Source organism: Anabrus simplex, chromosome 8, assembly GCF_040414725.1.
Source record: "Anabrus simplex isolate iqAnaSimp1 chromosome 8, ASM4041472v1, whole genome shotgun sequence".
Classification (NCBI taxonomy): domain Eukaryota; kingdom Metazoa; phylum Arthropoda; class Insecta; order Orthoptera; family Tettigoniidae; genus Anabrus; species Anabrus simplex.
The window spans coordinates 157,490,905-157,517,529 of NC_090272.1; the positions used below are offsets into that span (position 1 = coordinate 157,490,905).

General features: G+C 39.8%; 1 protein-coding gene across 2 annotated transcripts in view; it reads left to right on the top strand.

The window, feature by feature from the left end:
• Positions 1 to 25,127, top strand: part of LOC136879232 (leucine-rich repeat-containing protein 15) — a 600,790-nt gene extending 575,663 nt beyond the window's left edge. For both annotated transcript variants that reach the window (XM_068228996.1, XM_067153040.2), the window contains exons 7-8: positions 1,380 to 1,519; positions 24,059 to 25,127. In XM_068228996.1, the coding sequence (XP_068085097.1) occupies positions 1,380 to 1,519; positions 24,059 to 24,348 (430 nt within the window). In that variant the 3' untranslated portion in view covers positions 24,349 to 25,127. The remainder of the gene's footprint in view (positions 1 to 1,379; positions 1,520 to 24,058) is intronic.
• Positions 25,128 to 26,625: the final 1,498 nt, after the last annotated feature.

A 26,625-nucleotide genomic window follows, 5' to 3' on the forward strand; every position in this document is an offset into this window, starting at 1 on the left:
CCTATCCTCGCCGCTAGATGGGGGTTTCATTCATTCCATCTCTGACCCGGTCACTGAATGGAAACAGGCTGTGGATTTTCATTCACAATTCATGTATCGATCTTTTTAGCTAGCTTAGAGCCAAGCCAGAAGAAATGGTGCAAGTATTTTGAGTAGTGTAATAATGAAGAACAATTTAATGAATTACTTAAAATTGCACAGTTCTTCTTTGCAGTGCCAGCCTGTAACGCTTGTGTTGAGAGGATGTTCTCCTTATTACAGGCACAGTGGACAAAGCAGAGAAATGAATGATAGTTGATTCTGTAAAAGACATTGCAATGGTAAAATTTAACTGTAGACATGTGAACTACAAAAACTAATTTGAATATTTGTGTGATCAGAAGTAACTGTTCAAAAAAATCAGTCCTGTGAGATATACCCATGAGACATGAGCTCTAAAATGTAGGTATGTGAGATGTGTGCAATACTTTTATTTTGTTTGTTTCTTATGTAAATATAGCTATTTGACAACATAAAATGGAACTAATAATGTGTCATTCCGGATTCGGCAGTCCTAAGACCGTGTTTATCAATCCCGTTGAGAATGCCCTCATTTTGGGGTTTCAGAATATGGTAAACCTACTCGAAAGGAATAACTCTCGATTCGAGATGAAAAGCGGATTATTAATTGGACATATATTAAGCTTTGGAGATAATTGAAACCACAATCGTTTAGAAACAGAAAGGATTAAGCTAGTGTTCGCCAGATGAATTAAATCTTGTTAAGAATATTTCTTTTTTCTTTCCTATTACTGAACTCAGAATGCAAGTAATTACGTATTTCCGACCCTATTTATGTTTTTACATAATTATATTCAGTGTATGGTACTTAAGTTCAACATTTTATGGATTATTCTTGTATGTTTAACGAGTCTTTGATTTACTGCTTTACAAAACTTCACATAATTAAGATTTTTGCACCTGATTTCTGAGGCCAATGACACTAACAGATCGCAAGATCGCGTGTTACAAGATCAAGCTGTAAAATAAAATATTTTATTTTCATTTCTTCATTAATTTCAGTCGCTACGGATATTTTTGACCATAACTTTAATATATTGTACAGTATTTGTATCGTATGAGTTGAAAGTGTAAGTTAACTATTCCTATTATATGGTCTATGGTGAAGTACTTAGACCCAGGAATTGGAATAGGTGTCCACAACATCAAATAACACCCTAATATCGGGTTTAATCTCACGTGAATGAGGAGAGAATCCAAGGAAAAAGTATAGTCATGATAGAAAAGATGTGTGGTAGAGTCAACAGCAATATCCAGAAAATTAGATAAGTGTAGTGCTATATACTACGATATTGACAAAAACATGTTCCTCTTTGCAGTATCAAGGTGTTACCAGCTATGGCATTTGAGAATCTCAACTCCTTGGAGACTCTCAACTTGCAGAACAACAAGCTGACTCACATCCCGGAGGAAATCATGGAGCCGATCGTGGACACACTGAAAGTCGTCGACATCACAGGTTTGTACCTTCTTGAATAATTATAACTATTATTATTAAACTAAATTTAACGGTACGTTTTCTTCCCGCGGCTGTCACAACGAAGTTCTGACTTGGTTCGTAGGTATCATCAAATCAAGTGTAGAATTCCTGTGCAATATTTTCAGCACCAATGTTATTCACCTGGTCCTTCTAAAAACGAACACCCCTTATCGTGATTTTCTTACATGACGATCGTTCTCACTTTCCACTGCTCAATCACTCGAATCGTTTATTTCTTCGATTTGTTGAACCAGGGGGGGGGGAGGAACAACGGGGGTGGGAAGTTTACTGGGACTTAGAACACCCCCACGGATTTTCTAGAAAATAAAATAAACATAAACTTACAATAAACATGTGGAACTCGATTCAATGGGTTGGCTCTTTTGAACATTCAGCGAGACATAATTGTAAAACCAACAGATCTCTTGAATATGTTTTATATGAAGCGTCGAAAGTTGGATTCTAGATTGTAATTTGAACATACGATACGCTGTAAAACTGTTGATCTTGATCATATTGTTCTTGTTCTGTATTATAGTGTAAGATTTTGTACTGTACCGATACTGCAATCTGGATACCAACATACGTTACTTGTGTCAGTGTCCTCATCATGACACTCGTGAATGCACGAACCATACACGCACAAGCACCTTCATTATGTTCTATCAGCATTATGTAATTATAACCTCCCTCCCACTATCGGTCGATCCTGGCTACGTTACTACTTGAAACTAGACCTACCTTGGAAGGACCTGGACTCTTCTTTCAAATGTTGCTAACTTCTTTGCTGTCATTCTTTAGGTGGAAATTGAAGAGAGAAAGAGAAAATCCATTATAGATAGCTGCTTTATACGAGGAAAACCACGAAGTTTCAGCCGACTGATGAATCTAATACAATAGAAATTAAAATTTAATTGTTATTGGAATTTTAAGAATATGAATCGCAATATTCATTATTTTCGGGCAGCTACCCCGGATGGATTTTATTTATTTCAATGGCAACTTTTTAAAATTATAAAGTTGGTTTTGTGCAATGTGGAGGGAATCTTTCAAAGTCGCAATTGACATATCTTGCAGAACATTCGTATGGAGTCGAAACCGTCTGAAAAGATTCATGGAGAAATTTGTGATTGTTCCGCGCGCACCAGACAACATATCAATAACTTCTCAGTCATTAATTTTATACACTTTTGTCCCAACTCACGAAGGCAAGGCTCATAGTCCCTCCTCTTTTCTCTATCAACCTATTTGGACTGCTTTTCATTTCGCTTGCTTAAATCAAAATCTAATTTTGGATCGATAATGACCCCTTTGTTAGGTAGATTTCCTATCGATAACTACAATATCCGATCGTTTAATTGAACCTTCAAGTCGACGTTCGGCTTACTTCTTCATACGCTTCGAACTGTTTTGTTTTTCTATGACAGTCAGCTATCCCCCTTCTGAGCCTATGGTGCCTGTTGTTTCTCAAGAGCTGCCCTATGCGACAGAAACCATGAACGTGAGGAAGGATTTCAGTCTCCTTGCACTCACGGCAATGGATATTTTGGCTTCTGCGGGGAGCACTTCGAACTGCGACAACACTGCAATTCATCCTTATGGCGTTCAATTGGAAAGACGACAGCCCATTCTTTATGGATATTCCTCTGTAAAAGCAAACCTAACACCATTTGGTACCATTGGGTTCAGAAATAAGCAGGAGTTGACCACAGGAGGTCAGGCAGGAAAGATAACAGCGAAAAGCCAGGCAGAAAGAAGAGGGGCCAGGTTAAACTGGAGCACCAATGGAGCATGTAAATCGGAAAGATCTTCATCCAGTTTCTATGATGTGCTTGCATAAGTCTAGGGTCTATTCTATCATTACGGATAAACATGTTTTCACAAGCTTATCAAGAAAAATAAAAGAAATGCAGAGTAAATATAATTATTTTAGCGACAAAACCATGCTTTCATTGTCTCATTAAGGAAAAGAACGATTTGAAGAAAGCAGCCTATAACAAACAAAACTGATTTTTTTTCTCTACGAGCTTAACCCCTTTTCTCACTTATTTTCTTAGTGATCTCGTTTCAGCGCGTAGGTGCCTGCAAAATTTTATACTTGGTACCTGAAGTGTTTGAAGTGTTGTCATCTTCTTCTCTTTCAATGCCAGATTCTGATACAAAAGATAGTGGACTTTCCGCAATTAACATTTCTGTTCTTATCAGCAAATGTGTAACAGACTGAACTATACTTTATCATTTTTTATGATAACACATATCAATTTAAAATTCTAGTACCGAGCTCGATAGCTGCAGTCGCTTAAGTGCGGCCAGTATCCAATAATCGGGAGATAGTGGGTTCGAACCCCACTGTCGGCAGCCCTAAAGATGGTTTTCCGTGGTTTCCCATTTCACACCAGGCAAATGCTGGGGCTGTACCTTAATTAAGGCCACGGCCGCTTCCTTCCCATTCCTAGGCCTTTCCCATCCCATCGTCGCCATAAGACATATCTGTGTCGGTGCGACGTAAAGCAAATAGCAAATAGCAAAATTCTAGTACACTATCACTTTACACATATAACTTATCATTATCAATTTAATTCTTTTCGTATTGACTACGGTTTTACACATTAAAGGAAAATGGTGGTACAGTGGATTTACACAAAGGTATAAAGTAAAGTAAATTGGTGTTCTCGCCCCGGGGTGGTGCAGCTCCTTCCAGGCACAGCCCGTATGGAGGTGAGCTGCATGTGCCATTTTAACCACATACCAGCCCTCCTAACAATCTTAAATTTCTGGCAGTACCGGGAATCGAGCCCGGACCTCCGAGCTAATAGCACTGACCGCCGTTACGCTGCGGAGGGGGACAAAGAAAGGTATGAAACAGGGTTTATCCTAAGAAAGAGTAGTACGTGAAAATGGCTCTTGATTTCTAGAGGTGTACATCAAGTGAGAGATTTGTTTGTTTGTTTAATGAAATTTAACCCTCCACCCTGGTGCTTCAATACTCAGCATTCCATTCCATGAACGGTATTTAAATTTCTTGCCATATACACGGCATAGTTGGTGCATAGGGCGTTGAATTTGGACCTAAAAACTAAAATGTATTCAATCGAAACCGACTTTCAACCTATTAGGTCGTGTTACGTACATTTAGTACGTGTTGAAGAGATGTTAAGTACAGAACAAAAATGGCCAACCAGACACCAGTGGGATCCGAACCCACAACCTCCCGATTTCGCGTCGGTTGCTCTACCAATTGAGCTATGGTGGCCTAGGCCAACTTTGTTCTGTTGGAAAGGATCTGAACTACAGGTTTGGTATTACTACCATCACACTGTAGAGTGCGTTTAAGTTGCCCGTTGAGGGCCAAGTCAATGAATATTGAATTTTCACGACCGCATTGTAATCGAAACCGACTTTCAACCTATTAGGTCGTGTTACGTACATTTAGTACGTGTTGAAGAGATGTTAAGTACAGAACAAAAATGGCCAACCAGACATCTCTTCAACACGTACTAAATGTACGTAACACGACCTAATAGGTTGAAAGTCGGTTTCGATTACAATGCGGTCGTGAAAATTCAATATTCATTAAAATGTATTCATATTTCTTCTTATTATTATTCTTCAAGTTGATTCTTCTCGGTCGTGATCGCCATCACTCATCGTCATTATTGATTCTCCTCTTCGTCAGGACAAGTGTAGGAGTGAACAAAACTCCTCCATAAACTCCATCCTGCCACCACGTCTCTTACAGTATCGTCTCCTATTTTCTGCCCCTCCTTGTCAGGTCTTTTTTTTACTTACCTGCATCGTCCAGTTAACTCTACATCTGCCTCGCGTTCTTTTTCTAATGTTCTTTCTGTCAATGTATGCCTTCGGTATTCGTATTGAATTTATTCCCATGGTGTGACCAAATTATTTCAGTCGCGATTGTTCTACAATATGAAACACGTCCTAATGTAGCCGTAGTTGGAGGCGGACTGATTCGTTTCTTAATTTGCCTCATCTACTCTTCTCTACGCTCGACCTGCAGAACTTCATTTCAGTTGCTTGTGGTCGATTGTTGTCCCTACTGGACAGCGATGAAGCTTCCAGTCCATAGGTCAGAATGAATAGGAATATGTCTTACAGAGTGACCTGTGCCCAGTGTATGGGAGGCCAGGATTTGCCTGCCACAAGCTTGGACAAAGTGTGGGCGATATAGGAGTAACACACTGGTCCAGCTGGCCCAGCTGATAAAGGCCGCTTGCGAGGCTAAAGATGAAGTCCTTAACGGCAGTTACAGCTGAGAAGGAAACTTTCACAACGTCGCCGTAGGCGTATAAGGCATCCCAGTACTCAAGCCTTACAATTTTTCTTTTTACGTCGCAGTGACACATATACGTTTCTTGGCGACGATGGGGTAGGAAATTGCTATGAATGGGAAGGAAGAGACCGTGCCTTTAATTAAGGCATAGCTCCAAAATATATACGAGGGTTGGGGCAAAAGTCACGGCAACTTTTTTTTTTTCTTGAAGATACCAGTCCGGTTGGAAAATGTGACATATACAGACGAAAGGACAAGGTGTCAACTACATGTGTGGACAATGAATAGCACTGAAATATCGTAACACACTAATTTATTAGGGTAGTATACAGGGCAATATGGACTTCCCGGTGCAAAAGAATGACAACACAGTACACATAAAGTTGGCATGACAAACCTGGGCCTAAAGACACTCAAAGAAGGCCCCTACTACTGACACCACACGCTGCCAACGATTTGGGAGGCGCTGAACACCATCTGCCTCAGTATTTGCCGCACCATGTGTGAATCGGGTCACCTGTTGGCGCACAGCATTAGCAATGTCCTCTCGTGTTGCAAACCGCCTATCAGATAGTGGTCCTTAATCTTTCGAATTAAATCAAAGTCACAGGGCGAAATGTCGGGAGAGTACGGTGGGTGCTCCAATTCTTCCCATCCACAACGTCACAGTAGCTGCCCTACACACTCTGATTTATGTGGTTTTGCATTGTCTTGCAGGATTACTGCACAGTCCACAAGATCCGGACGTTTCGCCCGAAAGCCACGTCGTACCTGGCGCACCAGGAAATCTCTGTAGTACTGTGCAGTCACTGTTCTGCCACGTGGAACAAAGTGGCAAAATTGACACCCTGACGTCATACGCGACGATCACCATCAATTTGACTGGGGAAGGATTCTGACGCACCTTCTGCCTCCTTGGTGAATCAGCATGTCACCACTCCGCGGACAGGCGTTTCAGTTCTGGTTCGTATGCCCTGGCCAAAATTCATCGATGGCGATTATTCGTGACAAGAATTGATCGCCGTTCTGTTGTCAGTGTGCAAGGTGGTCGGAGCATATTGCATAGCGCACCCACCTTTGAACTTCCGTCAGTGCATGCGGTACCCAGCGCGATGCGATTTTGCGCAGTTGCAGCTCATTACGCAATATCCTTTGGACGGTGCGTTTCTCGATGTCACTTGCCCTCTCTAACTCCAGTAGCGTCCATCGTCTGTCTTCATCCAGGAGCTGCTCGATGACGGCACGTGCCACGTCGGTCCGCACACTGACAGATCATCCCGAACGTTGCTCATCACTGGTTGACACACGTCCTTGCTGAAACTTTCCTACCCACCGAGCTACTGTACGGTATGGTAGGGCATTATTCCCAAGGGCTTCCACTAATTCACTGTGACATTCCATCGTATTTCTCCCTCGGAGAACGGCTAGTTTGATGTAAGCGCGCTGCTCGACACGGGTTACTTCCATCTCGCACGACACTCACCAACTGACTGATTTCACAGCCCTCGCTGCACTACTACCAGCTATCACAGAGTCATCTGTTGTTCTGCATACACACTATGCCTGCAGAATTTCCACACGACACATATACGTTTGTGATCCGTTCACATATCTACAAGAAAAAAATAGTTTCCATGACCTTTGCCGCAATCCTTGTATATACATATATTTGCCTGCCGTCAGTGGAGTTCGAACCCACATCTCCTGAATGCAAGCTGACAAGTACTTGGGTGGGTAGGAGATAAGGATCTGCGCTCAGATGGCCTTCACTTAAACCGCAATGGTAAATGTAAGTTAGGAAATGTGTTTGGAAGGGTAATAGGGGGGTACATTGGAGGAAACGTGGTGGTCTAGGGAGCGGTGATAAGGTTACAGGGATCTGTAAGTCATGTAGGGATAACATAAATATGTTAGTGTTGAACTGTAGAAGTATTGTAAAGAAAGGAATAGAATTAAGTAATTTAATAGACATATACTTACCAGATATTGTAATAGGAGTTGAATCATGGCTGAGAAATTATATAACGGATGCAGAAATGTTCTCACGGAACTGAAGCGTGTATCGTAGAGACAGGATAGGAATGGTGGGAGAATGGTGAAAGAATAATTTGAAAGCTACGAAAAAGTTAAAGATGACAAACATGAAATTCTAGGTGTAAGGCTCATTTCTGAAGAGTACAGACTGGGAAAGGGTAGCGCTGAGGCTGATTCAGAATTACACTTAAGAAAATGGAGCAACACCATGAAGGCATTGGGCATGTATAAAGGAAAGGATGATAGGCATAAAGCTGAAAATCACAGGCCAGTAAGTTTGACATGCCTTGCATGTAAGCTTTGGGAAAGCATTCTTTCTGATTGTGTTAGAATGTTTACGAAATGGATAACTGGTTGGATAGAAGGCAGTTCGGGTTTAGGAAAGGTTATTCCACTGAAGCTTAACTTGTAGGTTTCCATCAAGATATAGCAGATATCTTGGATTCAGGAGGTCAAATGGACTGTATCGCGATTGACCTGTTTAAAGCATTTGATGGGGTGGATCATGGGAGACTACTGGCAAAAATGAGTACAACTGGACTAGACAAAAGAGTGACTGAATGGTTTGCTATATTTCTAGAAAATAGGTCTGAGAGAATAAGAGTAGGCGAAGCTTTATCTGACCCTGTAATAATTAAGAGGGGAACTCCTCAAGGAAGTATTATGGGACCTTTATGTTTTCTTATATATACATATATATAAAAATAATATGAGTAAAGAAGTGGAATCAAAGATAAGGCTTTTTGAAGATGATGTTATTCCATACAGGGTAATAAATAAGTCTCTGCACATGGTTATGAGGGTGTTTAGGGGTTGTAGTAAGGATGTAAAGGAGAGGGCATATAAGTCTCTGGTAAGACTCCAACTAGAGTATGGTTCCAGTGCATGAGACCCTCACCAGGATTACATGAAAAAAATTCAAAGAAAAGCAGCTCGATTAGTTCTGCGTTATTTCCGACAAAAGAGTAACGTTACAAAAATGTTGCAAAGTTTGGGCCGGGAAGAACTGGGAGAAAGAAGACGAGCTGCTCGACTAAGTGGTATGTTCCGAGCTGTCAGGAGAGAGATGGCGTGGAATGACATTAGTAGACGAATAAGTTTGAGTGGTGTCTTTGAAAGTAGGAAAGATCACAATATGAAGATAAAGTTCGAATTCAAGAGGACAAATAGGGGCAAATATTCGTTTATAGGAAGGGAAGTTAGGAATTGGAATAACTTACCAAGGGAGATGTTCAATAAATTTCCAATTTCTTTGAAATCATTTAAGAAAAGGCTAGGAAAACAACAGATATGGAATCTGCCACCTGAGCGACTGCCCTAAATGCAGATCAGGATTGATTGATTGATTGATTGATTGATTGATTGATTGATTGATTGATTGATTGATTGATTGATTGATTGATTGATTGATTGATTGATTGATTGATTGATTGATTGATTGATTGAAAACTCTCGACTATCTACGACTTAGCAAGTCAGCAGAAGAGGTAAAAAGAGGGAGACCTTTCAACAACAGTAGAACAAGCCTCGGAACAACGTCACTGTTTTAAATAATTGTAATGCTTCATAAATTATCTCTCTCTCTTGCTCCTTATGTCGAAATGTGCTCATATCTTGGTATCTGATAACGTGGGTAACCCATATATGAATGTTCGCGAGACTTTCCTTGTCAGTATGAAATTTCAGATTTCGGCAGACGTCTAAGATTAACACATTGTGTTCTTTCATAGTAAAGTAATTTCTTTTTCCGCAGTAAAATAAAGGACAAGTATGTTAGTATTATACATGTAATGCATTGAAATTCAGGAAATTGCATGCCATGAGAGATGGCGGTTGGTACGATACCATTTCACACTTTCAGAATTACAATCGATCCAAACATACTGTCCCCGTGAAAATTGGCGATTTTACGAACATTTTAACAAGTGGAAAGCAAAGATTTTATTGTCTGCTTGAAGCTACAACACATCACTTGGGAACTTGTGGCGAGCCGTGAACGAGTTTTTTTGTCGTTCAGAGGGGTGCGATACGTCACCGGCAGGACTGTGTCAAGGTTATAGCTAACCACGTGACTACCTTCGCACGCGCGACTCAGCCTGTTTCTGGAATAGTCTGCGCAAATTAAAGGTGATCATCAGCCAATTACCGTACTCGCTGAAGAACACGCCTTCCTTGGGCTAATTATAAAAGGCCTTGCTTCGAGTGGATCGCTCTCTTAATGCTTAATGCTCTTCGCTTTACGCTCTTCTTAATGCTTGTTCGCTGCGCGAGACATCACATCACCGGACCACGTGGAAGGAGAAATTTCAAGACAAGTCGACGCCCGTTTTACCAGAATTTAGTCTGATAATTAGTGAATTCTGTGGAATAAAAACACCTAGGAGCCAAGTTAAGTGTGACAGTGTAGACGAGCTGTTTGTATTCTGCGTGTGCTTGTACAAAATACTTAATTTTGTCATCTCAGTTACAGCTTGTGACCAGCGATCAACGAAGACGTCTTGAAACTGAAGATCTCAAGATGAAGAATTCCGCAACTACCAACATCATTTCATCGAGGGACATCCATCGCAGAGCCTCCATGGAGCTGTAAAAATGTAAGGCGTCTCTGGTAATTGGAAGAAGACTGGCCGGAGTATGCTGAAATAACTGACTGTCGACGGGAATCGAACTCTACAAAAACTTGAGTACCTTTTTAATTTAATTTATCTGTCCTATCTTTTGTACAACTAGAGGTCTTTCTTCTTAAGTCGTAGATCTATCAGTTTGCTGTAGTTAGAAATGTTTCATTTTCCTACTTCTTAAGGTGTCATGGTAGACTAGGTACGTGTGAATGAGATTTTGAAATCTATTAGAGTAGACATGTAGGTTGTCTTTGACTGACTTCCCATGCTTAAGGAGCTTAAGTTTAATAATCACTGACCACACGATAAATCTATTTTGTTTGTAATATTGAAAGTTACCGAACGGAAAATTCGCGTGTACATTTTGAGTGAATAGGGTCGAACCTAGTGTCTTTTAAAATCACTTGTTGTTGTCTTTTATGATGAAGTCATCTAATTTTACGACATTCCAGGAGAATCAGTAGATGTAATAATCACTTAAATAATAATAATATTGATTAAAGATCGGGTAAAACAGAAGTAAACGCTCGTGAGCCATAAAACTACTGTAGAATTCCTAAATGTGAGATAGAACGTGCTCTGTTCATGAAGGGTCTGGAATATGGCCTATCCTGAGGGATATTTGTTGCATAATTAAGTAAATGATGAATTAGTGGTGATATTGATTTATTCTTGTGTATTTGGAGCGCAAGATAGATTATAATTAGTGGAGCACGTGTTTGTGAGTGTATTTTACAGGTAGGAAGTAAAAATAATGCGAGTAAGGCTCACGCTTGCGGTGAATTCAACCTGTAGCCCACATGATGGTAGTGCTTATGGATTTTACTAGAATCTTCCATAATAATCTCATGAATTAGATGAACTTGCGCTGACATATGAAATGTATTTCTACCAAGTGATACCCACGACTTCGATCACTAGCCACCATTAATGTAAGAGAATTTCTGTGCACGGATTATTTTTGCGAGACATTACGCGTCCCGACCATCGATAAAAATCATAACTAAAATTGCCAAGTCAGGATTCGTTGTAAATAGTGTACATAAAACGTGTTTCCCTAGTGTGAATGTGTGTGTAAATGTGTATATTTCTCTTGTGCCATGCTTATTTCATTTAATTTTGATCTGGTCGCGCACTCGCCGTGACGCGGATCACATTCATCGTTGTGTGTTGCCTTAAGAAATAATTTCATGCCCTTAAGGGAAAGTTTAATTAAATTAAGTCAAGGAAGACTAGGAAGGAATTTAATTTTTTATTTGCGAGATTTAAAAGGAAAGATCATCTCGTTACTTTGTAAAGGCACTCGATTTGTAACAAAATTTATTTAACTAGCTCACACGTTGGTAATGTAAATTTCTAAGAATCTGAAATACTTTAAGATTAATTTAAATAGTAATGAAATGCAAAGATTAAAGGTGGAATTTTGTCAGCCGCATGATTGTTTTGAAACATTGTGAAAATAAGTCATTAATAATTGATCAAAAATCATTACTCTGAAATATTAATGATGAACATTAGATAAATGATGCGGTGGAGAACTAGTAAGAACACGATCGTGTTACAATGAAACAGGTTAACTGTATGACAAAATAATAATAATAATAATAATAATAATAATAATCGAGATAATAATTAATTAATTTAAGTATTTTGGAAACAGTTTTTCTTTGCTACTGAAGTTCATGTTAGTGTCATTAACCATTATTAAATAGTGTAAATGACTAATTCAGTTGTGTACATCGTAGAGACCACGTGTTGAGGCAACTTTAAATTGGTGAAACTTTGAACACATGTTTATTTAGTTCTTTCAGTTAAATGTTTGGTTTAAGGAGGCAAGTGGCCTAATTACTTCTTTGGTTTCATTTACAGCACAGTAGAGCTGGAGATATGAACACAAGTCACTCTAGATCGAGGAAGAAACCCGATATTATGAAAGCTCTGTTATGTAAAAAGGAAATATTAGCAAGAATATTTTGTTGTTAATTGCTTATGTGAATAAATGTCAGAGTGTTGTTTTAATATTTCTTTTTATCCTGCTTGGTCATCAATCCTTACAACCCTTAAATGCCTCTAGAAAGTGATAGCCAACGATCGAACGGTCCACCTTGGGACTCATCGCTCGATGGCTGGGCTTAGCTCGGGAAAAATGGGGGCATTTAAGATGGCTTAATCCAAGCGTGGGGCTCGAGATTGGCTTATCCAAGCTCGAAAATGATCTTGTGCTGTCCAGTGTTTATGACATTGACAAGATCAGATGACCAATTAAATTAGGCTGACTCTGACACATTTATTCGCCCAAATTCTTGTGGCTAACATGAGCACATGTTAAATGTAACTTGTATGAATATTGTTAAAAACAAATTCTTGCTGGTAATTAGAAATTTGAATTTGCTGCGATGATAATTAATTAAAGTTAGACTCATAATTGCGACCAATATTGGTGAAAATTTGGAACTTTCATGATATCGACAAATCGGTGCCTTCACAAATTTGATAGAGTTCGATTCCCAATATTTCAGTAGTCCGGTTAGAATCCTTCCAATACCAGAATAGCCATTTAATGAATAATTGTAACTATGGAGGACTTAAGGCAGATGTTGTTGGCAATGGAGGAGAGGATCAATGCTAACTTAGAACAAAAACTTAATGAAAATCAAGCTAACTTAGAGAAAGGACTCTTTGAACTCAATAATAGTCAAACTAACTTAGAGAAAAACTTAGAGAAAGGACTCTTTGAACTCAATAATAGTCAGGCGAACTTAGAGAGAAAATTTAGTGACACTCAGGTACACTTAGAAAAGGGACTTAGTGATCTCAGTGACGCACAAATAAACCTCGAAAAATCTCTCGGGGAAGCTATTGAAGAAAAGTTGACGGACATTAAAAACCAAACTGAAGAAGGTTTAGGAAAAATATGTTCGGACATTAAACTTTTTAACGGCAAGTTAGCCTCAGTGCAGAGCGAGCTCGTAATAGTCAAAAATGATTTCGCTACTATGAAAAAGGAGGTAAACGAAAACATTGCCAAGTCCATGGCGGGCATGTCCAATGAATTCAGTGAACGACTGGCGAACGTTCAGCAGGACATATTAACTGGAATCGACAAATACAAGGGCGAAGTTGAACAATCATTCCTGAATATTGAGGAAAAGATTGACACAAATTCAGAGGACCTTAAGGTTACGAAAACGGCTTGGGCGAAGAAATTCATTGGATTAAACGAGAAACTACAACAAGTCGAAAAGGGCATTCTCGACAAAATCGAGACATCCCAAGTCGATACCTCGGAACGGATGGATTATATCCACGAGTCGCTTGAGGATAGTTGGGGCGAAATAAAAACCATCAAAACCACCCTGATGAATGCCATACATAAGGTCACGACTGAGTCAAAAACTGAAACCGAAGGGATTCGAAAGGAGTACACGGATGGAATTAAGGAGCTTGTACATGAAATGCATCTCCTGAAAATCCAGAACGAGAACACTAGCAAGGTCACCAACTCATTGCTAGAGAAGCAGGCATTACTGGAGCAACGTGTAACCGGCACGTGTCAGACGTCAACTCCACTTGCAACTGCAGGGAAAGGTGCTGCGAATACAATCGACATTTCTTCAGAGCCGACAGTAAATGCGTCTCAAATGAATACAACCGGCCAGACGCAAATAGTAAATATAATTCGTCTTCACGAAGACCAACCCAAGAAATTCAATAACGTTAGAGGAAACGTGACTCCGAAAGGCTTTATTCGGGAACTGCAGGATTACTTTCGCGATGCGAAAATTCCACCAGAAAGGCAGCTAAGGGTCACCGAAAAATTCCTGGAAGACTCAGTTCATACCTGGTTTGTCGCATTTCGATTTTCGTTTGACGATTTCGAAAGTTTCAAGAAAGCATTCCTGGAGAAGTACTGGAATAGCGACGTCCAATACAACCTTAGGACGGAGTTATACGCCAGGAAATATGCATCATCTACGCCCACGAGATATGCGGACTTCCTGTCCAGCCAATTAAGAAAATTAAGGGAACTAGACTCACCGCCATCAGAACCTGAGTTGGTTAAGTTGATCACCCGACAGTTACCACCGGATGTGCAGAGGATCATGATAGCCTCAAATACGCAATCTGCAATTCAGGCTGAGGCGTTGTTAAGACAATTAGACATGACTTCCAAGGAACCAGTTCGTCAGGGACGAAACTCGGAACCTCAGATCCATCAGGTAACAACGAATAAGGAGGAAGAATCGAAATCAGTCAACCAAGGGAGAACGTGGAAACGTAACCCTGGAGGGCAAGATTCACCTCGTGATCGATCGCCCGTACGCAGAAATAGACCCATTAGAAACTGGGAATATTCCAGACGTAACGAGAGGAAGCGTCCATACTCAGATTACCGAAGGAGCTGGAACCGAAACCAGGACTTCCGCCACTCAAGAGGAAGGAGAGACTGGCGAGAAGAAGAGAAGGAAAAATATCTAAAAGACCTTCAAAACTCGACGCAGGAAAACGAAAGATGGCGAAGAGCAATCCAAACCCAGGATACCAACCCTGATATCGTGGGAGCGGAAAGCCTTCAATACCAAGAGGCCAAGGCTCGGGGAAGCCAACATAACAACTCGAGTCAGGAGCACAGCCAAGGTGCTGACAAAAAAAAACTCCATCTCCAGTAAGAGGAGATAGCCTGAATCCTGAAGGCAAGATCACGAAACTTCAAGAATGGATTGTGGTACAGGTCGACTCATGGACTACCAAGCCCGAAGACTTGTTAGATGAAGTTGGTCAGCGTAACAGCGAAATACCATCGACATTACCCATCATTTCAGCACGAATCTGCAATGTTCACGTAAAATGTCTCATAGATACTGGATCGACGATTAGCGTCATTTCGAAGGCATTTTTGAGAGACCTGAGGGACCGAAATGATATACCTGTCATACCGGTATCTCACGTAAAAATTAAGGGCATAATACCGGACAAGTCTGTCATGTGTAAACAACAAACATTGTTGGATGTCGAGATTGGACGGACGATATTTCCTCAAGTATTCTTAGCCATGTCCAACATTAAATTTAATATTATTTTGGGTGCAGACTTCCTAATGTCTTACCAAGCCATGATTGACATGCAGTCAAACTCCATTCAATTTAGGAAGGCGGATTTTTCCGAGACTGCCATGCTAAACCCTTCCGATGTAAACGATCCATCTGCTTATTGCGGGGAAACAGACGCCTTATCTCCGAGGGAAACCGAAGACCATGAGGCCTCTGAGGAAATTTTAATGGCCATGGATAAAGTGTTAGAAGAAGGCGATAACGACATACACCCCTTCGATCTCATTTTTGAGAAATCAAGGCAAGCCATGGGTACGGAAAAAGAACAGATTCAACTACAGAATTTGCTACTGAAATATAAGAACTTGTTCGATTCCAAACCAGGTCTTATTCCCAACTTTCAATACTCACTTCTTGTGACAGACTGGCTACCCTTCAAGAAGAAGCCGTATCCGATACCGGAAAAATTTTACTCCAGAGTCGGCAAGATTATTGAAGAAATGGAGAGGGATGGAATTGTCATGAAAGCTAGCAGTCCATTCATTAACCCTTTAGTAGTCGTGTCTAAGCCAGACGGATCGCTGCGCGTGTGTTTAGACGCTCGATCCGTGAACGAAAAGCTAATTCCGGAGAATGATCAGCCTCCGACGATCAAAGACGTCATTAGAAAATTCAGGGGTATGAGATACTTCTCTTCTGTTGATTTTACGTCATCCTACTTCCATATTCTGCTTGAAGAAAAATCTAGGCTATTGACAGGCTTCATATACGACCAGCAAACCTATGTTTTCTGCAGGCTACCCTTCGGAATCCGTAACGCTGGCTGCGCGCTTATCCGAGCACTCGAAAGATGCCTAACCGACGAGGTTAAAGCCTTCACAACGAGGTATGTTGATGATCTCCTCCTAGCGAGTGAAACGTTAGAGGAACACCTCGTTAAATTGGAGAAACTCCTTAAGAATTTATCCGACGCTGGCTTCCACGTGAACCTGAAGAAGTCTCACTTTTGCAAGTCCGAAATTTTATTTCTGGGACACATCATAGACGGCGATGGCGTGAAACCCAACCCAGTCAAGATCGAAGCCATTAGTAATTTTCCTAAGCCTGTGAGAGTGAAACAGGTCCGGCAATTCTTGGGAATGGCCCAGTTCTTTTCGAACCACTGTCCTAACTACACTCAGACAGTTGCTCCATTGCAGGATCTCCTAAAGAAAGGCAATAGATGGAAGTGGAGCGCCGAATGTGACAAAGCCTTCGCTAAGACGAAAGAAATGCTCGTAAACAACGTTAAGCTGGGATACCCTGACTTTACTAGGCCCTTTATTCTACAAACTGATGCCTCAAACATTGGCATAGGAGCCGTTCTTTTCCAAGAAGACAAGGAGAACCCTGAAAACAGGACATACTTGGCTTTCGTCAGCAGGAAGATAAGGAAGCACGAGAAACATTACTCCGTAACTGAACTGGAAATGTTATCCATAGTCTACGCTCTCAAATACTGGCAGAAATTAATTTACGGATTTCCCATCATTGTCAGGACTGACCATCGTGCATTAACTTTCATGTTAAAAACAACTATGGCTTCCGAACGAGTTTTCAGATGGACACTCTTTGTACAACAATTTAACCTCCAGTTAGAACATTGCTCCGGGAAGAACAACCTGTTAGCCGACTGCCTGAGTCGAAACCCTAATTCTGAAGTCGCAGAGATACATCAGATAACGTTAATTCAGGAAGACCACGAGTTCCTACGCAAACTTGGTTACCTTCGACAGGCACAGAAGCGGGACCCTAATTTACGGCCTATCATTGACTGTCTCGAAGACAAACTTACCCCAAATGAGCCAGGATTTCGGAAAATAAAGAGACAAGCTAGAAATTTCCGTTATATCAATGGAACCCTGTATAAGTTCATTGACTCTGCTAGGACGAAACTACGAGCTGTTATACCGCCGAAGCTACGGGAACTTCTTACTTGGCACGTCCATAGAATTACAGGTCATGGTGGAGTAGATAAGACTGTTGCCACGATATTAGAATCATTCACATGGGAAGGATTGAGAACCTTTGTAAATGATGTCGTCAGGACATGTGACACTTGTCAGAGAGTCAAACCAAGCTCTCATTTATTACAACAAAGTCCCATTCCTATTCTGCCATCTGCTCCGAAAGAATTATACGCAATGGACTTGTTCGGTCAGATTCCAACTTCTAAGCGAGGGAACCGTCATGTGGTTGTGACCATCGATGTGTTTTCCAAGTACGTGACGTTATATCCAATCCAGAAGGCCACCACTAAAGCCGTTCTGTGGAGAATCACCCGGAATATAATTCCTCACATGGGAAAGCCTCAGGCTATTCTAACAGACCACGGACCACAATTCACCTCGGCCGAATTTAAACAAGCCATGACCCAACTGGGCATCAAACATGTACTTAATTCCGTGAGACATCCGTCTAGTAATCCAGCGGAACGTGTAATGCAAGAGCTGGCCAAGTTCTGTAGAATATTCTGCGGGAATGCTCATTGGAAATGGGTAGATGTACTTCCGATTATTATGGAATGTTCTAATGGCACTATTCATGAAGCTACCTCCCAAATTCCATCAGTGCTTCATTTTAATAATTACCCTGTGAGATCTTGGGATCACATCATTCAGTGTCCTGGAACCATAAGACCTACTCCCCAGGAAAACATTGAGAAGGCAACGGAATCACTGAGACGCCACGCTGAGAGACGAAACCGAAGAGTTCAAGGGAGGAGATTTCACCGACCTCTCCGATTAAACGAATACGTATTATTGAGGAGACCAGCTGTGTCCGAGCCTACAAGCAAATTTTATGCTAAATTTGCACCCTTATTTGTGGGACCCTACAAGATCATTAAAGTCTTTGGCAACAACTCCTATAAAATACAAAGTTTGGATAAATCTTACGAAGCTGTCCACAATGCCGCTAATTTAAGACTCTACCGAACACCTACACCACTAGCTGACACCGTGTAACCGTCTGTTAAAAGGGAAAAATAAGTTACTGAAGATGGAAATAAAACTTGAGGAACACCCTGTATGGAGAGACTAGGCTACTGGATGCCAGGAGCGGAACGAGGAACTCCGAGTCTCACACCTATCGCGAGCTCAACTAAATTACTACCAGGTGATTCAACAACCAATTTTCCGGAACAATAGTAATGGACACTGTTATGTAATAATTTCATCTACAAATGAAATTATGCTCCAACCAAGGGAGAGATGTCCCCGTGAAAATTGGCGATTTTACGAACATTTTAACAAGTGGAAAGCAAAGATTTTATTGTCTGCTTGAAGCTACAACACATCACTTGGGAACTTGTGGCGAGCCGTGAACGAGTTTTTTTGTCGTTCAGAGGGGTGCGATACGTCACCGGCAGGACTGTGTCAAGGTTATAGCTAACCACGTGACTACCTTCGCACGCGCGACTCAGCCTGTTTCTGGAATAGTCTGCGCAAATTAAAGGTGATCATCAGCCAATTACCGTACTCGCTGAAGAACACGCCTTCCTTGGGCTAATTATAAAAGGCCTTGCTTCGAGTGGATCGCTCTCTTAATGCTTAATGCTCTTCGCTTTACGCTCTTCTTAATGCTTGTTCGCTGCGCGAGACATCACATCACCGGACCACGTGGAAGGAGAAATTTCAAGACAAGTCGACGCCCGTTTTACCAGAATTTAGTCTGATAATTAGTGAATTCTGTGGAATAAAAACACCTAGGAGCCAAGTTAAGTGTGACAGTGTAGACGAGCTGTTTGTATTCTGCGTGTGCTTGTACAAAATACTTAATTTTGTCATCTCAGTTACAGCTTGTGACCAGCGATCAACGAAGACGTCTTGAAACTGAAGATCTCAAGATGAAGAATTCCGCAACTACCAACATCATTTCATCGAGGGACATCCATCGCAGAGCCTCCATGGAGCTGTAAAAATGTAAGGCGTCTCTGGTAATTGGAAGAAGACTGGCCGGAGTATGCTGAAATAACTGACTGTCGACGGGAATCGAACTCTACAAAAACTTGAGTACCTTTTTAATTTAATTTATCTGTCCTATCTTTTGTACAACTAGAGGTCTTTCTTCTTAAGTCGTAGATCTATCAGTTTGCTGTAGTTAGAAATGTTTCATTTTCCTACTTCTTAAGGTGTCATGGTAGACTAGGTACGTGTGAATGAGATTTTGAAATCTATTAGAGTAGACATGTAGGTTGTCTTTGACTGACTTCCCATGCTTAAGGAGCTTAAGTTTAATAATCACTGACCACACGATAAATCTATTTTGTTTGTAATATTGAAAGTTACCGAACGGAAAATTCGCGTGTACATTTTGAGTGAATAGGGTCGAACCTAGTGTCTTTTAAAATCACTTGTTGTTGTCTTTTATGATGAAGTCATCTAATTTTACGACATTCCAGGAGAATCAGTAGATGTAATAATCACTTAAATAATAATAATATTGATTAAAGATCGGGTAAAACAGAAGTAAACGCTCGTGAGCCATAAAACTACTGTAGAATTCCTAAATGTGAGATAGAACGTGCTCTGTTCATGAAGGGTCTGGAATATGGCCTATCCTGAGGGATATTTGTTGCATAATTAAGTAAATGATGAATTAGTGGTGATATTGATTTATTCTTGTGTATTTGGAGCGCAAGATAGATTATAATTAGTGGAGCACGTGTTTGTGAGTGTATTTTACAGGTAGGAAGTAAAAATAATGCGAGTAAGGCTCACGCTTGCGGTGAATTCAACCTGTAGCCCACATGATGGTAGTGCTTATGGATTTTACTAGAATCTTCCATAATAATCTCATGAATTAGATGAACTTGCGCTGACATATGAAATGTATTTCTACCAAGTGATACCCACGACTTCGATCACTAGCCACCATTAATGTAAGAGAATTTCTGTGCACGGATTATTTTTGCGAGACATTACGCGTCCCGACCATCGATAAAAATCATAACTAAAATTGCCAAGTCAGGATTCGTTGTAAATAGTGTACATAAAACGTGTTTCCCTAGTGTGAATGTGTGTGTAAATGTGTATATTTCTCTTGTGCCATGCTTATTTCATTTAATTTTGATCTGGTCGCGCACTCGCCGTGACGCGGATCACATTCATCGTTGTGTGTTGCCTTAAGAAATAATTTCATGCCCTTAAGGGAAAGTTTAATTAAATTAAGTCAAGGAAGACTAGGAAGGAATTTAATTTTTTATTTGCGAGATTTAAAAGGAAAGATCATCTCGTTACTTTGTAAAGGCACTCGATTTGTAACAAAATTTATTTAACTAGCTCACACGTTGGTAATGTAAATTTCTAAGAATCTGAAATACTTTAAGATTAATTTAAATAGTAATGAAATGCAAAGATTAAAGGTGGAATTTTGTCAGCCGCATGATTGTTTTGAAACATTGTGAAAATAAGTCATTAATAATTGATCAAAAATCATTACTCTGAAATATTAATGATGAACATTAGATAAATGATGCGGTGGAGAACTAGTAAGAACACGATCGTGTTACAATGAAACAGGTTAACTGTATGACAAAATAATAATAATAATAATAATAATAATAATAATCGAGATAATAATTAATTAATTTAAGTATTTTGGAAACAGTTTTTCTTTGCTACTGAAGTTCATGTTAGTGTCATTAACCATTATTAAATAGTGTAAATGACTAATTCAGTTGTGTACATCGTAGAGACCACGTGTTGAGGCAACTTTAAATTGGTGAAACTTTGAACACATGTTTATTTAGTTCTTTCAGTTAAATGTTTGGTTTAAGGAGGCAAGTGGCCTAATTACTTCTTTGGTTTCATTTACAGCACAGTAGAGCTGGAGATATGAACACAAGTCACTCTAGATCGAGGAAGAAACCCGATATTATGAAAGCTCTGTTATGTAAAAAGGAAATATTAGCAAGAATATTTTGTTGTTAATTGCTTATGTGAATAAATGTCAGAGTGTTGTTTTAATATTTCTTTTTATCCTGCTTGGTCATCAATCCTTACAACCCTTAAATGCCTCTAGAAAGTGATAGCCAACGATCGAACGGTCCACCTTGGGACTCATCGCTCGATGGCTGGGCTTAGCTCGGGAAAAATGGGGGCAATACGATTCGAAACAGACTCTGAAGCGCTACAAGAAACGGGTCGTGAGAAGAAGAAACATGTATCTGAACCGACAGTAGAGTATTTCAAAAACAAATACGCATTTGAAAAAGTCTGTCTTTGGCTTAAAGGTCGGCAGTCATGGAACTGTCCCAAAGACATTTCTAAATTTATGCAAGTTGTTTTCCACTTCTAAACAATTAAACCAATAAGTGGCCGTTCTCGCACTGAAAAGTTCAATACAAATTCCCTGGAGTCATTTAAATTATTAATGAAGAATAACTAGGTGTGGATATAGAACACACTAACTCATCAAACAGTTCAATGTACTAATTAACTTGCATTATAACTTAATTTAATTGCAAACGGTATTCTTTGTCTTATGGCAATCTGCAGTAGCAGAAAGAAACACCGTATACATATGAGTATATATTTCTGCGTCATCCAATTATCTTCGACCCGGATCCGTGGTTGGGAGTGGTTAAGGCGACAGCTGCGCGGGAGAGATGGAAGCCTGCAAGAACTACCGGTACTGGCTGTGTCTCGCACCGCAGTTTGTTTCGTGTTTCAGTGAGAGCAACACCCGTATACAAAGTAAAATGAGAACAAATGGAAAATAAAAATGGCATAATTATTTTATTCCACATCGAGTGTTCATTCACAATTCGTATGTCCGATCGTGCTGTTAGGAGATTATTTTAAGAGAAATTCCCAGATGCACGAGTTCCAAGCCCAGGGACAGTCCACAGACTAGTTAATAAAATCGTGAAATGGGAAAGATCAACGAAAAGAAGCGAAGAAAGCGACGTACAAGAAAATCTTGAAGACAATAGACAATGCCTGAAAAATTCTCCTAAGGAATCTCGTAGCCGTCTTTCTCAGCACACGGGGATTTCTTAGGGTTCCGCATAAGGGGCTACGAAGTTACTTAAGTAAAATCCTATACAAGTACTGTGGTGCAAGAACTGAAACCGAATGATCATTCCTGTGTTTAGGATTAGATTTAGTGAATGGATTTTGAACAAAGTGCAGGACGGAGAAATTGATCCCAGTCTCAATTTCTTCTCAGACGAAGTGTGGTTTCACTTACGTGGGTACATAAATTCTCGAAGCAGCCGATACTGGAGTACCAAAAAAGCTAATCTGCTCCATGAGGAACCTCCTTATGATGAGAAATTAGGGGTGTGGAGCGCAGTTTCCAGTAAGAGAATAATAGGACCAATTTCTTTTGTTTTGAGAAAACAACAGTGTTAGTTACGTAAACAACATTTTGCGACCCTTTTCTTGTTAAATTAACTTTGATGTAACGTACTTTCGCGTTTAGTATAATGAGTGAGAACTTGTAAAGTGCATTAGTGTTCATCAAACAGTCACTCTAGTTTCCTCTCATATTTTCCGGCCGCGAGGAAGCGATAGTTTGCCGGTCTCAGCCTCTAACTCACCTCAGCTGCGGATCTGCGTTAATTGGATGACCCTGTATGTACTGACGTACAATTCGTCTATAATTTCTGAACCGCACTTGGGCTGGTGAGCGTTACAAAAACATCACAGACTTAAAATCAAAATAATAATCTAGAAAACAAGTGCGATGTCGGTGTCAATGCCTCACTGTAAGGAGTAACCAGTGTACCCAGCATCTACAGTCTGTCCTCGGTATGACGTCAAGGGGTCATCCAATAGCACTGCTACAAACGCCGTAGAGCGCAGGTATAAAGTAATGTAGCTCTGGACTCCGGCGTGGTAGCACGTCATGCGAGGTGTCCTTTCATTCATCTCGGTCAGTTTTACAAAAAACAAAATATTAAATAGAGAGAATTTGATTAAAATGCGGTGCGGGGAAATGAAGAGAATTCATTTCTTTCGCAAAACATCGCGACATGTGGACAAGAAGTGGTTTTAAAATTAACGGAAAAACATTCGAGTGGAAAATGGAAATAACACGTTCATAATTTCCGTCATAAGGTTTTTCTGCATTTTTTTCATCCAAAATGAACATAGAGACTCCTATTATATTTGCAAACTGTAAAGCAAAGCTTCATCACTTTGGACTTCAATGAGATCTTCGTGTAGACCAGCAACGTCTGAAACCTGTTCCGACAAGTCTTCAACGTTTCTCCAGATACCCGATTGTAATATTTTTAACTTCTGCTACCTGAAATGATCGTCTTCTAGAGACAGGATAAAGTCGGGGAAAGATACTTACTCCTAATTTTCACGGTTTCAACTTTACCCTGAAATAAATAATTTTCTCAGTGAATATGATTTTTCGGAAAGCAACGGCGACACACTTCCACGAACTTGAGATAAAAAGTTTAGGAATCAATGTATTAACCTTTTAAATTGATATGTCTTATTGTATTTTTCTTTGTTGTTAACAGATAATCCCCTGGTGTGTGACTGTGAGCTGAGATGGTTCCGGGATTGGCTGCGTAACCTGCGCGACAAAGATGACGAAATGATGCAGAAGAAACGTACAATTTGTACAGTGCCGAATGAACATCGGGAATTTAACTTACAGAACCTTCCTCTCGACAAGATGAACTGCGTTGGCAAAAACCTGGAACGGACTTCGTCGGGAGCTGCAACTTTGGGAGTCATAATAACGGGCTTTGGACTGGCAGCTATAGCTGCAGGTGCCTCCATGCAGCATCGGTGGCGCCCTCTTTAAGAGAGAAAAAGCGTACTGTATTCGCGAAACTGCGACTCTGAGGCGCGATTCATTTCAGAACGAGATTCTGGTTAATTCGGCGAACCCCTTCAGTGGCCACAGAAATAAGAAATATTAAGATCAAACGTTGCCTATTGGGTTGCTTTTAAATTACACAGACATTTGAAAAACTAAAGTAAATATTACTAATTAACAAAGAAAGAAAATATTTTGCTATAAATTAGGAAGAATAAAACGAAAATTTGGTTTCTTATAGCAGAGAAAAAATATCATTCATAGATGGAAAATCAAATTAATTTCACGAATTATCTATATTCTGCGCCAAATGAGGGGAAGAACGTTATAAACACTTGAAGAATCATATTATTTAAATTAAACATATCAGCGTAAAAACTGAGAAGTTGAAATTACTAAATTTCAGAACTTCACAACAAAAACGTAAATTCATATTTGTCGAAAACTGTTCGACCATATCTCACAAATGTTTATAAAGAGAAATATTACATATACTGTTAATACAAGAAGTGGTAAATTACCGAGGTCCAATCTTTTTTTTCAAAATCAGATAGTAAACCAGGAGCAAAATTTTAAAGCCTTACGAAGGAACTTGAAGACTAAATTAGTCAAGCGTGAATACTAATTTCAGTCAAAAACTTGTTTTACTCTCTCAACGTACATTTCTTATTTAACCCTCGATTACTGCTTTTCTAGTGGACACGCTGAACCATGTACACTCAAGACATAGTGAGGTAATTTCTGCAAACAATTCACCACCATTTAAATAAATGCATACATACATACATACATACATACATACATACATACATACATACATACATACATATTATCCGCACACTTTATCTTGGTGCATTTGTGTACGGGGGTGAGGAGTGAGGAGGAGCTGTCCCTGTACCGATAGTGCTGCCTGGTGCTGCCAACTGAATGAAAATGAAATCTGAATTGAATCGAGAATATGATCGATCGATATGAAATTTCTAAACCGTTATCATCTTAAGCCAACAACTATGTCACATACAAATTATATAACATTATGAAACATTTCTCTATGCGAATCTTGTTCCTAGCATGAATTCTATACTTTGGCTTTGTTGTGTAAACAACAACAGTACTAGTACGTAAAGTGTACGCCAGATGTCGCACAACGATGCTTAAGCGATTCATAGTTTGTGTTTCAAAGGTTGCCAGTACGAATCTCGAAGATCGCCGAGGTCGACCGATTCAGAACTAGGGTGTAAATGCACCAAGATAAAGTGTGCGGATGATACATACATACATACATTACATTACATACATATTACTCGCGAAACTTTTAGTGATACTTCTTTGTACAGGGTTGAGGAGTAAGAAGGGAGCTAGCTCGGTTTCGGTAATACTGCCAACTGAATGGAAATGAAATCTGAATTGAATCGATAGTATGATCGATCGATAGGAATTTTCTAAACCTTTATTACCTTAAACCAACAACTGTGTTACACACACATTATATAACATTTCTCGATCCGAATCTTGTTCCTACCATGAATTTTAAATTTTGGCTTTGCTGTGTAAACATCAACAGTATTAGTACGTAAAGTGTACGCCAGATGTCTCATGGCGACTCATAGTTTGTGTGTCAAGGTTGCCAATACGAATCTCGAAGATTGCCGAGGCCTACCGATTCAGCACTACGGAGTCCAAGTATCACTAAACGTTTCGCGAGTAATACATACATACATACATACATACATACATACATACATACATACATACATACATACATACATACATACATACATACATACATACATACATACATACACAGGCCTACTTCACATTTGTCGGATGAATTATATAATATATTTCAACCTGAATATAAAACATACAAATTATATACCCGTATATATATTGTATACATATTGTAATTCGAATTTTATATTGGTATATAAAGATCTAAAGAAGTCATGTTCAGTATTTAACAGACAAGAAAAGCTGTTCCTAAATATACTCAGTACGATAAAATTCTCACACGCTCTGTACTGTGGTTGAACAATTCGAGGTTCAGGTAACTTGCCACGTAAATCTCGCTATCCTTAAATTACAGTCGTAATGATCGTATTCAATTTCCACGTTCTTCATCAAAATCTATAAACTGATCATCTGCAATGAAAACTAATTACACTTCCAAATCAGTGAAAAACTTTGCATTATAATCTCACAATAATTTGTTTTGGAATATGAAGTTAACTTCCTTTCTTCCTACGAACTTAAATAATTCAA